The 16,375-nt window shown below is 35.7% G+C and overlaps 1 protein-coding gene across 34 annotated transcripts in view; it reads left to right on the top strand.

Annotated features, from left to right (window-relative positions):
• Positions 1-16,375, top strand: part of mical3a (microtubule associated monooxygenase, calponin and LIM domain containing 3a) — a 116,986-nt gene that overhangs the window by 72,433 nt on the left and 28,178 nt on the right. For 17 of the 34 annotated variants that reach the window (XM_051870812.1, XM_051870811.1, XM_051870815.1 and 14 more), the window contains 11 exons: positions 224-325; positions 2,046-2,156; positions 4,040-4,159; positions 4,383-4,481; positions 6,000-6,098; positions 7,627-7,734; positions 8,486-8,672; positions 9,972-10,066; positions 10,219-10,309; positions 12,595-12,790; positions 15,116-15,357. In XM_051870812.1, the coding sequence (XP_051726772.1) occupies positions 224-325; positions 2,046-2,156; positions 4,040-4,159; positions 4,383-4,481; positions 6,000-6,098; positions 7,627-7,734; positions 8,486-8,672; positions 9,972-10,066; positions 10,219-10,309; positions 12,595-12,790; positions 15,116-15,357 (1,450 nt within the window). Of the gene's footprint in view, positions 1-223; positions 326-2,045; positions 2,157-4,039; positions 4,160-4,382; positions 4,482-4,692; positions 4,811-5,999; positions 6,099-7,626; positions 7,735-8,485; positions 8,673-9,971; positions 10,067-10,218; positions 10,310-12,594; positions 12,791-15,115; positions 15,358-16,375 lie in introns of all 34 variants that reach the window. The other 17 variants (XM_051870840.1, XM_051870839.1, XM_051870841.1 and 14 more) reach the window with 15 other exon arrangements.

Raw genomic sequence — 16,375 nt, 5'->3', positions numbered from 1 at the left:
GCTTGTTTTTCTTTACTTTTTATTTATGCATGGCACATTACAGGTGGTTTTTCTGTTGTAAATTCAGTCATTTACTTTCAGTTTCTATGTGCATGCCTATCCTTATTTCTCATTTCTGTTCTTCTCTGTTCTCTTTCCTCACTCCTATGGATGTTAATGGCTTTGGCACATCCTCACTTTTCATTGATCACTTCACCCATCACTTATGTGCTGCTGGCCACAGGGGGACTCTATGCCTAATCTGGGGCTCCTACTGACCCCCTCTCCGCCTGCTCCCTCTCTGAAAGAGTCAGTGCGACTAGCTTCAGTCCCTGCATGGAGGAAGGTAAAGAGTGTAGTACATTCCCATGTTCCCAGATTCCCATCAACCATTAACACTCTAAGTACCTACTTACCTCTCTACTATATTTGTCATTGTCTTTGTGACTAAATTTACTGTTTTTTTTTTTTTTTTAACCATGCTTGAACTGTTAATCAGTTTTTGTTGAAATGTTGTTGAAAATTGTTTTCAAAGCATTTCATTCTTGTCTGTTTGAGTTGAAGTAGTCTTATAGATCTTATATTTGACATGAAAAAATTGGTCAAAAAGACCTCAGAAAGATGAGGTAAAAAAAGATGCGAATTATGCTTAAAAGCATCCTTGTGCAAATTTTTACATTGAATTGGTCTATGTAAAGAGTTTTATAAATGATTTACTGAGAAATTCATTCTGCTCGTGTTTCATGAATTGTTGTGTACCTTGGTATCAGTCATTCCGTCATTGAAAATATATCATCCCTCGATACTTTGTGCTTTAGTTGTAAAAATGTGACCACAAGATATTGAACAGAATATATTTCCTTCCCTCATAGCTTCATTTTTTTCATTTGCTTCAAAATATGGTGGTGTATATACCACCGTTCAAAAGTTTGGGGTCAGTAAGATTTTTTTATGTTTTAAAGAAGTCTCCAATGCCGATCATCCATCCATCCATACATCATGAATAGAAAATTCAAAAGAACAGCATTTATTTTAAATAGAATTCTTTTGTAATATTAAACATGTCTTTATTCTCACTTTTGATCAATTGAATACATCCTTGCTAAATTAAAGTAGTAATTTAAAAGAAACAAAAAAAATCGTATTGACCCCAAACTTTTGAACGGTATTGTAGCTTTTATTCTACTCTGAGTCTATTACTGGCTTTATAATTATCAATTGGCAAGCTACCTTTGTTTGTTTGGTATTTTCATTTTTTTTTTTTAGTGAAAGAACTGTTCCTGAGCAGAAAGCTTGCGCGTGTGTGAGAGGAAAGCATGATATGTACCTTGAATTCATGTTTTATGTATGTATTCAGAGGCGCACACAGTTACAGGAGCAAATGAGTTTCCGCTATAAGGAAAGACTGAAGTGTCAAACTCTGCCTATCAAACAGGAGCAGGTACAAAGCTGTAGAAAAGACACCCTGCTTTTAAGGTTACAATATAGTGTCTCCTGTGTCTTTCCTTGCTTCTCCAAATGTAGTAACCAAGATGATAGACCCATGAGGTGATCATTTATTCCCCTGTGTACTTGTCTGTTGTTGTTAGTTTCCTGTTTGACTAGGTGTGCTCATTTATTGGATACCTAGAGGCCAATCTTTCCACACTGTACTTTGGTGTACTTTGTTTGCATTTCCAGTTTGATTTAGACAAATGAGCCATACACTTTGCTTATTGTTCTGGTGCTTTGATATTCCTTGTTCTCAGATTGTAAAGGTTTAGATGTGGTTTTGATAGCTTCCTTAGACATTCCATGTGCATGGGAGGTCTGTGTGTGTTAAGTGTTACTAAAGTCTCTGGTTTGATTATCAGCTGTGTTTTTCTGCTTTAATTGGTCACTGTTTGTTCTCTAACACAATGTTCCTGTCACTCATCACTGTGGTTGTGTTTGTGTGTAGTAGGTGATTGGATGTTTAGATGGTATTTTCAGGGGTTTTTTTTGTCTGAGGAATGTGTGTGAGGTTTTGCATTTGTGTAATATATTACTATATGTGAACGGGTTTCTCCTCTCTTGTCTCTCTGAAGGCCAGCAGCGGGACTGAGGTCTTGAGGAGCTGCCCTAAGAAAACCATTCTCCTTTCTTCTTCCTCACCCTCATCTTCCTCATTCTCTTCATCGTTTCTTCCACACACACAGGTGACACACTCCTGTCATCCAGTACTAACCTCAGCATCTCTCACAGGGGCTGGTTTTCTACTATTGCTGTCTCTTGAGAAGAGCTTTTTGTAGGTTTTACGACTTTATGGTGCAGAGCTGCTGTAGCATCTGTCTTGAATTAATCAATCTTCCTGGCATAGTCATGCAAATGGCAATGTAAATCAGTAAACTGAAAATTATTTAAAGTGGAAATAAGTACAAACAGGGCTTGACATTAACACCTGCCAACCCTGCCAAATCGGGGTAGATTTCAGCTGTGGCGGGTAAGACAGCCACTCCCACTAGCCACTTTGGCGGGTTGAATTTCAGCCTACAGCCTAATCAAAGGTAGCCAAGTTCGTCGTAGCACAAAATTACAATCCGATCACAATTCGTTAACGATTAACTTGCAGTTAGTGAAGTCGGGATTGGCGGAATTGCGTTGAATGACGCACAACAGAAGTGCTCTCTGCACACACAGATGTCAAAATGTCCATCGTGTGGAGTATCTCGCGTGAATACAGTCGTTATGGCTTAAGTGTACGTAAACAGGTTGGTAAAAACTGGATATGTGTCAGTATATTACATACATGCATTCAGCAGCCCAATTGAACACCTGTCTGTCATTAATGTTAATCAAACAACAAAAGATGTTAAATAAATGTTAAATAAACCTACTGTATCTGAAAAAAAGAGTTTAGGCTATTTAATTTACTATTGTATTTGTAATTTGCTAATTTGCTTCTTTGTTGTTTTTATATAGCCTAAGAAAAATAACTTATAAAATTATAAAATGTATCATATTATGGTCATATTACCCATCCCTTGCCCACCTGTGCATACCAGCCGATGTACCATGTAGGCCTAGTCTTGATTTTGGTGGTCAATCTGCATTTGAATTTGAAATCTGCATCTGAGTTTTAAATCTAGCTAATCAAGTAAAATGACTCAAAATCAAGTAATTTTAGCATGTCAAAGTCAACTTTAATCATATTAAATGTAATTTCCCAACAGCAACTTTGGAAACTTTGGGAAAACCACTAGCCACAGTGGCTGGTGAGCAAAAAAGTTAATGTCAAGCCCTGAGTACAAACTATTTCAACATTTATTATTATTAATATTTAATCATAATAATAGTAATAATAATACATTTAATTTTTTCACTACTTGCTGCTCATGTTGGAGCTATCACCTAAATAAAAAAATAAATTAAATTAAATAAAAATAGACAAACATGTGAACATGTGAACAATTTACCCAGAACTGAAACGGTATATTTCATGCAGCACTGCAAGCCAAAATTTGGTCATTTTGTTTTATGGTCTTGAAAAGTTTTATGAAGTTGAAATTGCATTTTGGTTAGCATTATTTTTAATGAAAATACTGGAATGGACCACCATGCTTTTGTTTTATTTTGTTTTACAAATATAGGCCTGTTAACCTTCTAGTTTTGATAGTTTAGTCTGAGATATCCTAGCTAATGATAGGGTGGAGGTTGAACTGATTTTTGTTTGTTCCCTGCAGCATAATGTTAACCATTCAGACATAAACAAGTGTAATGGTGGTAGTAATGAAGAGAATGCGATCCAGGACCTTTCAGTCTATTATAGGGTAACCATGACAACTGCATGGAGCTTTTCTAAAAACATTATCAACAAATCTTTTGAAGATTTTGAACTTGTTACATCTTTTTTTAACTTTCATTTGTGTGCGGAGAACTACACTAATTTTGTGGAATAAACACCTATATTATTTACAATATATTATTTTTAAGAGATTAATCTGTTAGGTTTCAGATTTAAAACTACAAAGGTGTACAAATGCAATGAGATATCAAACTCAAGCAATATAGTGTGAGGTTTCATCAGCCTCTCCATTTACAGGAAGATAACCTGCCTAATGTGGACAAGCCAGAGCCCATACATATCCCTAGCATTCAAGAGCGAGCTGAGACTTTAGTCTCTAGATTTAAAGGCAAGCCTGACAGGAAGGACAAGCCACAGGTAGAACAATTCAAGAGAAAACAGCATGCTTTTAACTTATGGATGATTTTGGACAATATCAGACAGCTTTGGTCAAGAGCAGCCATAAGGTTAAAGACAATAATAACACCATGTTTTGCATGCTTTCTTCTTGAGTTGTGGCCTTGAGTTATCTTGAACATTTCTTTTTTACATGCGTATTGAAGTTAATAGTCATTTTTTCCTCACGTCTTCCTTTGTGAAGGTTATGAAAAAGCCATCACGGTTCTTTATTGAGCAGTGGCTTTTGACCCACGGCCTCAGCCCTGAGCAACCCCTCTTTCCTTCTGACCCCCAGCATCAGGTAGCCCTGCCTGAGCATGGAGAGACATGCATGGACATCTCATCTGCACCTTAAACAAAAAGTTCCTCTAACCCACAGTATGATGGTTTGAATGCTTTATACGTAACTCTACACAACTCAAAAGGACTTTCTTAATGAATTTGTTACACAGTGATGCTGAAAACGGTGATATTCCTTGTCCTAACTCCATGACTTTAAGACTGCATCTCTCTCACAGCAGAAGGCAGACTTTGCATTCTGATGATCACGTGCCTTTACACATTCCCAGCATTCAGGAGCGAGCTGAGAGGTTAGCCTCTCAGTTTAAAGACAAACCAGCAAAGCCAAAGGTGAACTCTCAGCACCGAGTGTCCTTGTAAACTTAGCATTTTAGCAGTTAAGCACTCTTTCAGCATTATCACAACAGATTTAGCAAAGATGGATTGGAAATTATTTTCCAGTAATGTTCAGGGTTAAATAAAGCTCCTATTCATGTCATGTTCACAGGAAAAAACACTCCTTAATTGTGGTAAAATCACTGTAATATGACTTCTTGTGGCTTGTTGCTTTTATAAAAGGTGGCAGCAGCAGTATATACTACTGTTCAAAAGTTTGGGGTCAGTACATTTTTTTTTTTTTTTTTTTATAAAAGAAGTCTCTTATGCTCATTAGGGCTGCATTTATTTGATTAAAGATACAGTAAAACATTACTATTGCTAAATATCATTACAATTTAAAACAACTTTTCTATTTTATGTTTTAAAATGTAATTTATTCATGTGTCAAAGTTAAATTTTCAGCAGTCATTACTCAGTGTCACATGATCCTTCAGAAATCATTCTAATATGCTGATTTGGTGCCCAATAAACCTATTACCATTGCACTCCTTAATATTTTTGATGTTTTTCATGATACTTTTTCAAGCAATCTTTGATGAACAGTTCAATTTGAAATTGAAATCTTTTGCAAATCTTTGCATGTTTGATCACTTTAATGCATCCTTGCTGAATATAAGTATTAATGTCTTAAAAAAATCTTACTGACCCCCAAATTTTAAACAGTAGTGTTATAAATTGCAGCAATGTTCAATATCTATTTGCATTATTTCTATTAATAATAATCGGAATATACAGTTCTTCCACCAAGTAATGCAATTCATTAACCTTACCGCACACAGTGACAGATTCTGCGTTTTACATTGATATGAATGTGGCTCATTTAGTCAGAATTCATTAAAAATTTTTGTTTTATACTGAAAGTAAAGCCTTATGCACAGATGCTATTGATTTATATGGAAAATAACTCAGTTTGTTAAACCAAAAAGAAGTACACTAATAATAGTTGTTTTTTTCTTTGCCCCATAGACTTCTATTGCAAGTGCTGTTATTATAATTGCTATTATTTTCTATCATGTCACAGATGCTGAATGGAGGTTAACTTATATTTAAACTGCAATATTCCTTTTAAGACTGTCCGTTTGTAGTCATCTTGCCTTTACCTTCCTCTCTATCTCTCTTTCTGTCTCTGCGTCTTTCAAAGTCTAAGAAAAAGTCATCACGCTTCTTCACAGAGCAGTGGCACAGAGCGCGTGATGTGAGCTCTGATAGTCCTCTGCTTTCCCCCGGCTCTTTCCGGCAGGTAGCAATGATGCATCGAATGACTGCTGTATTCTGAAGTCATTTGTGTGTGCATGGATGTGTTTCTATAACGCTTTCAAACACATGCTGTCATAGTAGAGAGCTGCCACTCTGTGAACCTTTTACCTAAAGGCATCTCAATCCAGTCTTCACCTGTATATAACCAGATGTGTGCATCAGTGTGTGTGAAGCAGAGAATATTGAAATTCAAGTACTGTATGTTGCCATACATTTTAACATCGTTATAAGCTGGATGTGACCTATATTCATTATGAACTGCATGAAAGCTATTTAAGGAAACTAATCTGGGTTGCGTTTCCCAAAAGCATCGTTGATTGTGGAGACCATTGACACCATTGTTCTCTACAATCAACTTCGCTCATGTTGCTTTTGGGAAACACAGCCCTGGATGTTCATGCTACATTGATATTGTTCATGCTTCAAACAAGATGATTATATTGTACTTACAACACAGGCTGAGTATTTCAGGAGATACTAATAAATTAAATTTGTATCTTCAAGTATGTTGTTGTGTAAGTGTAATTTTAAGCCGAAGGTTAACAGTTTTCCTTTGACTGCCTCATTCTGAATTGCTTTGCTGAATTACACCTCGTGCCTTCTGTCATTTACATAAATAACCATGCAAGAACATACAAATTTAACTTTTTATTTATGTTTAATTGTTCATTGTCCTGAAGCACTACCATTCAAAGTTTGAGGTTGGTAAGATTTTGATTTTTTTTTTTTTTTTTTTTAATGTTTTTGAAAGAGGTCAGTAATATTATGAAATATTATTACAATAACTGTTTTCTGTTTTAATATATTTTAGCATGTAATTTATTGCTGTGATGGCAAAGCTGAATTTTCAGCATCATTACTCCAGTCTTCAGTGTCACATGATCCTTCAGAAATGATTCTAATATGCTGATATGCTGCTCAAGAAGCATTGTTGAAATGCTTAATATTTTTTTGGAAACTTTTTTTTTTTTTTTTTTTTCAGTATTTTTTTGATGAATAGAGAGTTCAAAAGAACAGCATTTATATTTTTTGTAACATTATAAATGTCTTTCCTATCAGTTTTGATTAATTTAAATAAAAGCATTCATTTCTTAAAAAACAAATCTTACTGACCTTCTGAAACTTCTGAAAGGCAGTGTATATTTGCATCAAGTATGTTGTGGTGTGAAAGTATGATTTTAGGTTGAAGGTTTTTATTTCAATTAACAGTTTTCCTTGTTACCGTTTTCTCACAACTTGACTTCCTCATCTCATTTTAGCACTTTAAATTGCTTTGAGCTGAATTACACCTCGTGCCTTCTCTCATCTACACAAATAAATAACCATGCAAGAACATTTGAATTTAACCTTTGTTTTTGTATTTCTAATTCTTCACTGTCTTGAAACACATAAAATTGCTTTAGTATTGCACTTAACTTTCAACTATTTATGCTTATCAAAAACACTTTTTTTTTTTTTTTTTTTTTTTTTTCCCCTTTCAATTTTTCTTTTGTTCTGTTCACTACATGTAGCACTATGTAAAGATGTACACAGGGGGTGTGAGCTCACTGGCTGAGCAAATAGCCAATCAGCTTCAGGCAAAGGACGACCCCAGGCCCTTGCTTGAGAAAAGGGATTTGGTAAGAAATATGGGTGTTGTAGTATTGGTGTACGTCACTGAGACAGCACATTTTGCCATGGTACATGTAGGACTGGGTATCACCAACTACTTGTGATCAAAATGCATACATCATGATTCAGTGCACTGATAATTGGATCAAGAAATTGCATCAGCAATAATTACAGCGACTTTACAGGAATAACACCCACAAGGACAAAGATTATTTAAGGTTTTATAAGGCTAAAAAGTTGTTTCGGGTATATAAATCCATGTTCTCATACTGGAACATTTTTTGTTCCAAGAAAAAAGGATCTGTGAGAAAGGTTCACTGTTCACTATTATAACATGTTATAATTTATTTAATTATTAATTAAACAATTTAATGGTTATCATTTGTAAAGAAGTTATTTTTATAATTTCTAAATCTCTTGCAATTTCTAAAATATTTCTTTCATTTCAATATTTATCATATATTTTTATAACTTATTTTTATGTCAATGTTGTGAAATCAGAACACACAGTTGTTTTTATTTACACAGATTAGATCAGTTTTATTTTAGTGTCTTTGGTACAAACTATTGACTTTGGTGTCAACTATTGACACCAAACTTAGATCTCCAGCTCCTCGAAGTACAGAAAATCATGCAGTGTTTTGGTGCATGGCTGTCTCTCTTGGTAGATTTCTATGCTTTTAGGTGCTACTCCTTGCTCTCACTTAAAAAAAAAGACCTGAACTAGTATGTCTCACCTTTCTGTCTTTCTCTCTGCAGGGTTCCTTGCGAAAGGAGTTTCCTCAGAACATCGGTGGCAGTGATGTGTGTTTCTTCTGTCGGAAGCGCGTCTATGTGATGGAGCGTCTCAGCGCGGAAGGAAAGTTTTTCCACCGCAGCTGCTTCAAGTGCGACTACTGCGGCACCACCCTCCGCCTGTCCTCGTATGCCTTCGATGTTGAGGATGGTATGAAAAAAAACGCAAAATAAAAACTGACTTATTGAATATCTCTCCTGATTATGTTATTCATAGCTACTTATTAGTTACCATCATTTTTGCATATATTTTTGTCTGCAAATATAAAGGGTTAGTTCACCCAAAAATGAAAATTCTGTCATTAATTACTCACCCTCATGTCGTTCCAAATCCGTAAGATCTTCGTTCATCTTCGGAACACAAATTAAGATATTTTTGATGAAATCCGTGAGCTCTCTGATTTAATTACCACTTTCAAGGACCAGAAAGGTAGTGAAAACATTGTTAAAATAGTCCATGTGACTACAGTGGTTCAACCTTAATTTTATGAAGCAACGAGAATGCTCTTTGTGCGCAAAAACGACACAAAAATAACGACATTATTCAACAATTTTTTTCTCTTCCCTGTCATTCTCCTACGCTGTTTACGATGTAGACTCGATGTGCAGCGCTTCCAGGTTTTACATCAGAAAGACAACTCATTATTGGCCAGCTCCTGTGTCAGCATCACACGCATGCGTCGTGTTGCTCACATATACAGCATCAGCCAATAATGAGTCAGCGTTCTGACGTAGAACCTGGAAGCGCTGCACTGTATGTACAACGTAAACAGTGTAGGAGAATGACAGGGAAGAGAGAAATTGTTGAGTAAAGTTGTTATTTTTGTTTTGTTTTTACACACAAAAAGTATTCTCGTCGCTTCATAAAATTAAGGTTGAACCACTGTAGTCGCATGGACTATTTTAACAATGTTTTTATTACCTTTCTGGGCCTTGAATGTGATAATTAAATTGCTGTCTATGGAGGGGTCAGAGAGCTCACGGATTTCATCAAAAATATCTTAATTTGTGTTCCGAAGATGAACAAAGGTCTTACGGGTGTGGAACGACATGAGGGTGAGTAATTAATGACAGAATTTTCATTTTTGGGTGAACTAACCCTTTCATTTTAATATTCTATAAAGCTTTTGATAAATGTAAGCAGTCTCTTTAATTTCCTGTAATAAATGCTTGCTCATAGTTTGCTGTCATGAGATGTGCTTTGTGACCAACACAGTGGGATATTGTTGTTTGAGACAGAGACCATTTCTTTGCATGATCAACGATTCTTTATTAACTGTGAGCCGTTTCATAACCTCCCACATGGCGTAGTTACAGATATGCATGTTAGGAGAAAATCAACCACGTCAAACACACTGCATTTTGCATCACTTCATTTGAGGCTTTCCCAGATTTATGTCCTGAAACAGATGCTAATGCTGTGAATTTGTATGTCTATTTGTTCTTGTAGGGAAGTTTTACTGTAAACCGCACTACTGCTACCGACTTTCTGGTCTGGCACAGAGAAAACGGCCTGCGCCTGCTGCTGCTCCCTTAAACCCCAAGGTACTGATTACTTTTAGTCTCTGTGTTTGGGAAAATCTGTTTGTTTCAGAGAGATGTTTCTCTGACACTGTATTCCCAGCCTCCATGATCTATTTTAACATTATTTTTGATGTAATAACAAATTAAAATAATGTGTTTTATTGTGGTCATAGGAGCCCCAGGTGTTGGCGGTAACCCCCAACACAGTGGACGCCCCAGGCCAAGCCATAACTTCTCAGGCCCCTGCGGAACGCCGGCCCTCAGGTACCCGCCTTTCTTCTTTAGGCCCCATCCTGTGCCTCTCTCGAGGAGTAGGGGGCACCCTGCGCTCGTTGCGACAAGCAATGTCTTGGACCCGCCACCAGGTGGCGCACAATCCCTTAGATTCTCCTTTCCTCCTCGCCTACTGCGTATATCTGCTCTCCTGCTTTACTCTCAACATCCTGCTCAATATTCTCTAGCATGACCCCCTTTCAGCCTCTGATCTAATCTGGGCATTTCCCACCTGCACAGGCTGTGACTAAAGAGTGATATTGTGCTTGTTTTGTGTATCCCTGATGATTTCACAAATTATTAACTTTGTAAACTGCTTGGATGTATAGTATGTATATTATCTAAATAGTGCAGCCCAATCAAATTTCTTCTTTTGTGTATGAGTAAATCATTCAGGCAAAGAAGTGTATCAATTAATTGTGTTAACATGTACTGTTAATTAAATTTAGAGCTGTGTGAAGTTGGTTACTTAGAAATAACAAAAGTGATATTTATTAAATAACTTAAGTGCGATAATAATTAACCCTTTTTTGCCTGCATGTGTTAAAAAAATGTTTATTTATTGCCTGTTTTTGCTGCTCTCCTTTCTGTCCTTCCACTGTGTAGATCTGTGATTAGTGCCTTTAAGTTTGTGATTGTAATTTCTGATTTGTGCACCTTTTGTAATGTAGTGCTCGTATCAGTGCTTGTGATTGGTGGACTCTGTAAGCTTTACCTTTCCCCTCTCCTATAAGTGCAGCTTTTTGCTGAGCTAGTGCCTGCATCTGTGCCTGTGATTGGTCTACTCTCCCATCAATCCTTGCATCTCTGTCTCAGTGTTTGTTCATGTCCTAATTCTCCTCTGCATACTAACACTACTGCTCGTGGCATCCGTTATGTGTGCGTCACTGAGAATGATTTGCAATACAAAACATTCCGGTGAGTTTGTGCTACTTAGAATGAAATATATATTAGTGTTTTTAAGTGGTTTTAGTGACATCTTAAATAACATTTTAATCATAAAAATTTTAGAAGTTAAATCTCATATTTTCCTGTTATATTTAAAAGAATATAGAAATATATATAAAAAAAATAGAAATATTTTTTGCATAAAGAAAATTAAGCTTATTTTTAGGACTGTTAAGATGCTTTGCTTTGAGACAATACTGCTATGCATAAGAAAATTGGGTCATTATTAATGCATTAATATTATTATTATTATTATTATTATTTTCATTATTTTCATTGCAGTACTGCATATAATTGGTCTAAAAACAGATATAATTGGTCTAAAAAAACCGACAATGTTTATGCAAAATACAATTTCTTTTATACTTTTAGATTTGTTGGTGAAATATGGCCAAAATATGAAAGCTTTATTATTCCTTTAGCAGTTGGGTGAAAGGATCAGATTAGTCTGGAATCATAGATATGCATCACACAATTTTATTCATGGGGTCTGTCACTACATAATCTATTGAGGGATATTCATTATTCAGTGGGTTCAGATTACAATGATCATAATTCAGTTATGTTTTTTTTTTCCTTCAATCGTTTCATTTTGGATTGCATGCTTCATCCCTGTAACCACTTCCACCACAGTCATGATGTGTGTTTAATTACATGCACAAAATGTTCTCACTGGCTTGATTTGAGTTTTGGGATTTGCTTAATGGAATAGACATATTAGTTATACACATGCCCACCTGTTGATTAGTGTTAAAACAAAGTTCATTAATATTTAAAAAAAAAAAATAAATAAATCTGAGATGCTTTATAGGAAGGGAAAAAGGCAAAGTAACCATAACTTGTATTTATAGTTTTTAAGGATGTATTTAAGGGTATTTAACTGACAACATGATATTTAATATAGTATATATGTGAAATAATGAAGATCAAATATTGCTTGTGTAAATAAAAATTAAAGAGAACTTTGACTGGATTTGTTTTATTTGTCTGAGTGCAAGTGAACGTCGATATGCAGTAATTTGTTAGCTTCAAAACAACATTAAAAGAAGGTGGTGGTGGATGCACAGTACTAAAATGAATTGCTAATAAGGGAGATGATAAACTAAAAATGGATTTATACAGCTATGTATTGCCACCTAATGCTTTTAGCTCTAACAAAATCAAGAATTTAGGAGCATTATTATAATTATTATGCAAATATTATGCTAATTACTAAAATGGTACCCCTAAATACCAGCCCTGAGCCTCTCCCTCTCTGTTACATATTAACTGTTTTCATTAATGACATTTTCTCTTTTCTCCTCCTCCTCATTTTCTGTCCATCACAGTGACAGAGGTGAACGGAGTTACGGAGCCCAGCATGGCCAAACGTCTTAAAGGGACTCCAGAAAGGATAGAGCTGGAAAACTACCGTCTATCTATGATGAGAGAGGAGGAGCTGGAGGAGGTGCCTGAGGAGACACAGGCCGAGCACAACCTCAGCAGTGTGCTGGACAAAGCCACCGACGTTGAGGAGGGATCCAGGTATCTCTCATCTTTACATCATGCTGGTTACACAGTGCTAGGGTGTTGCTGTGCAGTTACTATCACCACTAATAATGTGAGCACCAGTAATAATGAAAATAATTATCGGCCATTACATAATACAAATGAAAACAGGGCTTGTTCATTAGTAGTACTTGCTGTACTACTATAATTCTGCTGTAATTAAAATGTGTGGCCAAAGTGTTTGTATTTTTTTTTTTTTTAATTAATATTCATGGTCTTTACTTCCTGTCTCATGTGATAGATATGAGTTGGCATTTAAATTTGGCATATGGTAGTTTGTTCAAGGGTAGTGATTTGCAGTTACAAGGACAGGCTTTGTAAACTATAATTTAATGTGTTGCCAGATTTTTTTTTTTACTTAATATAAGTATGCATTAAGTTAATTAAATGTAACAGTAAAAATATTTACATGTCATAACATCAAACATTATTCTGTTTTTTTTTACCTGTCCAGTCATCACGAAATTCAGGAAAAAAAGCATCAGTTTCCACAAAAAATATAAACCAGCAAAACTGTTTCCTTTAGAAGTGGAACTGAGCGCTGCATATTGGATCGACGCTATGGGGAACGGCATCAGCATGACTGGTGTCTGAAGCATGTGTGACACCAGTCATTGGTTGGCAACACTCTGTTACACTGATGGCGTTCCTCATATGTCTCATTCCCATTCTCAGGGAACCACGATTACAGCTGTAACCTGAGACGTTTTCAACTAGGGCTGGGCGATATGACCAAAATCTTATATCACGATATGAGTAATTTTATATCACGATAACGATATATATCACGATGTAGTTATTTTTGCTTTAAATTAGATTTTTATGATATCAAAATTTTCCATATCATTGAAATTTCATATATAAAATTTCAATATAATTAAAAAAAATTAATACTAGCCTAAAAAACTATCAAGCTTACTGAAGACAAATAAACTGTGATAAAGAGCAAAGAAAACAAACTACAATAGAACAAAGACACACGAAATAGACCTACATGAAAAAAATTTAAAACACTAGATATATACACTATGTATAAAGTAATCAAAGGTATAAAAAAACAATGCATAGTCTTTACTATGTAAATTAAATATACATTTATTCTTATTAAAGTTACAAAAGCAAGCAGTGAGAGATTTTCTCTTTTTGTTGTTTGATTAGCATTAGTAGTGACAGCAGGTAAATTTGGATGCTGTCCCTTTAAGACTGACTGCAACTCGAGCCTTGTCTTTCTCAACTGTACCTTCACTTAAGACATAAATGGCTCTGTTTACTTGTAAATACGTGGTCACTTTGGCACATAGGTATGTGTATTTAACCGTTCAAACCCAATTAGTCCTCACACACTCTGAGCAGCAGCTTCATGTCGCGCGTCTCTCAGACGGCGCTGGGAAACGGTCTCTCTTCAGAGAGCGCGTGCATATGCTGAAATGAGTTGTCTTTCGCTGCTAATTGCACTTTTTAAACGCAATGTTTAAAAACTCATGCAAATTATACGCTTTCGTGACTGCGCAGCATAGCAAACTCACGTGAGCGTAACCTTGACAGAGACGATAGTCCAAAATCTCTACCAGTTGACAGATTTCAACTGGCTAATCGTGTCTACCAGTATATCGCCCACCCCTACTTATTGTGCTTAATACACTTTAACATCGAGCACGTCTCTAATTCTAAATCATGCGTGCACTTTGGCAGTGTGCCAGTCAGCACGAGTGCTGCACAGAGTTCCTTTTCAGGATATATTCCGCTTATAACTCTTCTAACATCAAGCTCTTTATATTCTCATTCATGCATTTCATCACTCTGAAGTGTCAACAGTGCAATATATTTACATACTACGATATATACGATATAGCAAAATCTCTAACGATAGACATTTTATTTCGTGGTAATGATATATATTGTCATATCGCACAGCCCTATTTTCTACATTGATAATAAAAAATCTTTCTTGAGCACCAAATCAGCCCATTAGAATGATTTCTAAAGGATCATGTGACACTGAAGACTGGAGTAATGGCTGCTGAAAATTCAGCTTTGCCATCACAGAAATAAATTACATTTTAAAATATATTAAAATAGAAAACTGGTATTTTAAATGATGATAATATTTCACAATATTATTGTTTTTACTGTATTTTTGAACAAATAAATACTGCCTTGGTGAGCATAAGAGACTTATTTTAAAAACTTTTTAAAAAACCCAATCTTTTAAACGGTAGTGTAGGTAACTTGTTTATTTGTGAGTAAAAAGAGCAGCCAGGCATCATTTTGTGATTTTAACACAGTCATCCATGCCTACAGCAGCTCAGAGTCTGATATGGAGGAAGAGGATGAAGAACCAGAAGCTGCTGGCCCGTCCGATCTGGGTGGGGTGCCCTGGAAGGAGGCAGTAGAGCTCCACGCTAAACTAAAGGGAGATAGCGACCCTGGCGCAGCTGAAGACGATGATGGCCTTCATGGAGAGATGGACGAGTATGAAGAGGAGGAGGAGGAAGAGGAGGAGGATGAAGACGAGGAGGAGGAAGAGGAGGAATCGAGTGATGGTAAGCATCGTGTTAGTGCTAGTGGCTTCATTATGCTTGTGAAGATGATCAAAGTGTCTCTACACAATGAATAATGGCCGCAGATGGATGTCCTGGACAGAAAGGCTCGTTTGAAGGCGGTTCATTTGATTTTAGAAGGCAATCTTGAAGTAGCTTATATTCTTTTCTTTTTAGAAGATAATTTTAAAGGACTAGAAAGACTGTAATGTGTTTGCTCTGCTGAGTCTCATTTCCTTTTTCCACTTCATACCATCTTTATGTATGTGGCGTCTAGCTCCCCTGATTAGATATTATATGTTCACCAGGGTTGTCTGCTGTCTCATATTCACAGAGAACTTTTGAAATTACATTTTCTCTTTGAGTAAGACTTTTTCTGATGAAAAATGTAAGACAAAAGATTTCCCAAGAGATTGCTCTAACCCCAGAGCTTCAGCCCCTGATATATAATTTTTTTACACTGATATTTCTCATCAGTGAGACGCTGAATCATTCAGAGATTCTAAACTTGTTTATACTAATGTGCTCCTGTTATTCCCCTTTTCAACCTTTTGCATTTTCTTATGTTTATGGCATCTCTGGCAAATTAACTAGTTTTCCTCTTCCAACTGTGTTTTCTTTTATTAAAAAGAACCTTTTATAACTTTCTTCGAGACAAACTTTTGAAATGAGTCAACTATTTTACATAGTGAAAGCTAACAAATAGGTAAGGAATATTTGTCAATGGACATTTGAATTATTGAAAAGGAACATCTGTCAACCAATCAGAATCAAGGATTGTATAATGCCATTGTATAATATTATTAGACATCAATATGTAGTACTTTTTGGTACATGTATTATACTGTCAAATTACATAAGTCAAAAAATTTGCCACATTTTGTCAGTTAATTACTTGTAAAATCAATCAATCAATCAATCGATAAAATACTAGGTTAAGACAAACCATAAACTAAATTGTTAGCAATTGTCATTAGCAACCATGACAAATCTAAAGTACACACATGGTAATCATTATCAC

The sequence above is a fragment of the Ctenopharyngodon idella genome, chromosome 18 (assembly GCF_019924925.1).
Source record: "Ctenopharyngodon idella isolate HZGC_01 chromosome 18, HZGC01, whole genome shotgun sequence".
Taxonomy (NCBI): Eukaryota; Metazoa; Chordata; class Actinopteri; order Cypriniformes; family Xenocyprididae; genus Ctenopharyngodon; species Ctenopharyngodon idella.
This window is presented reverse-complemented; position numbering and strand designations above follow the sequence as displayed.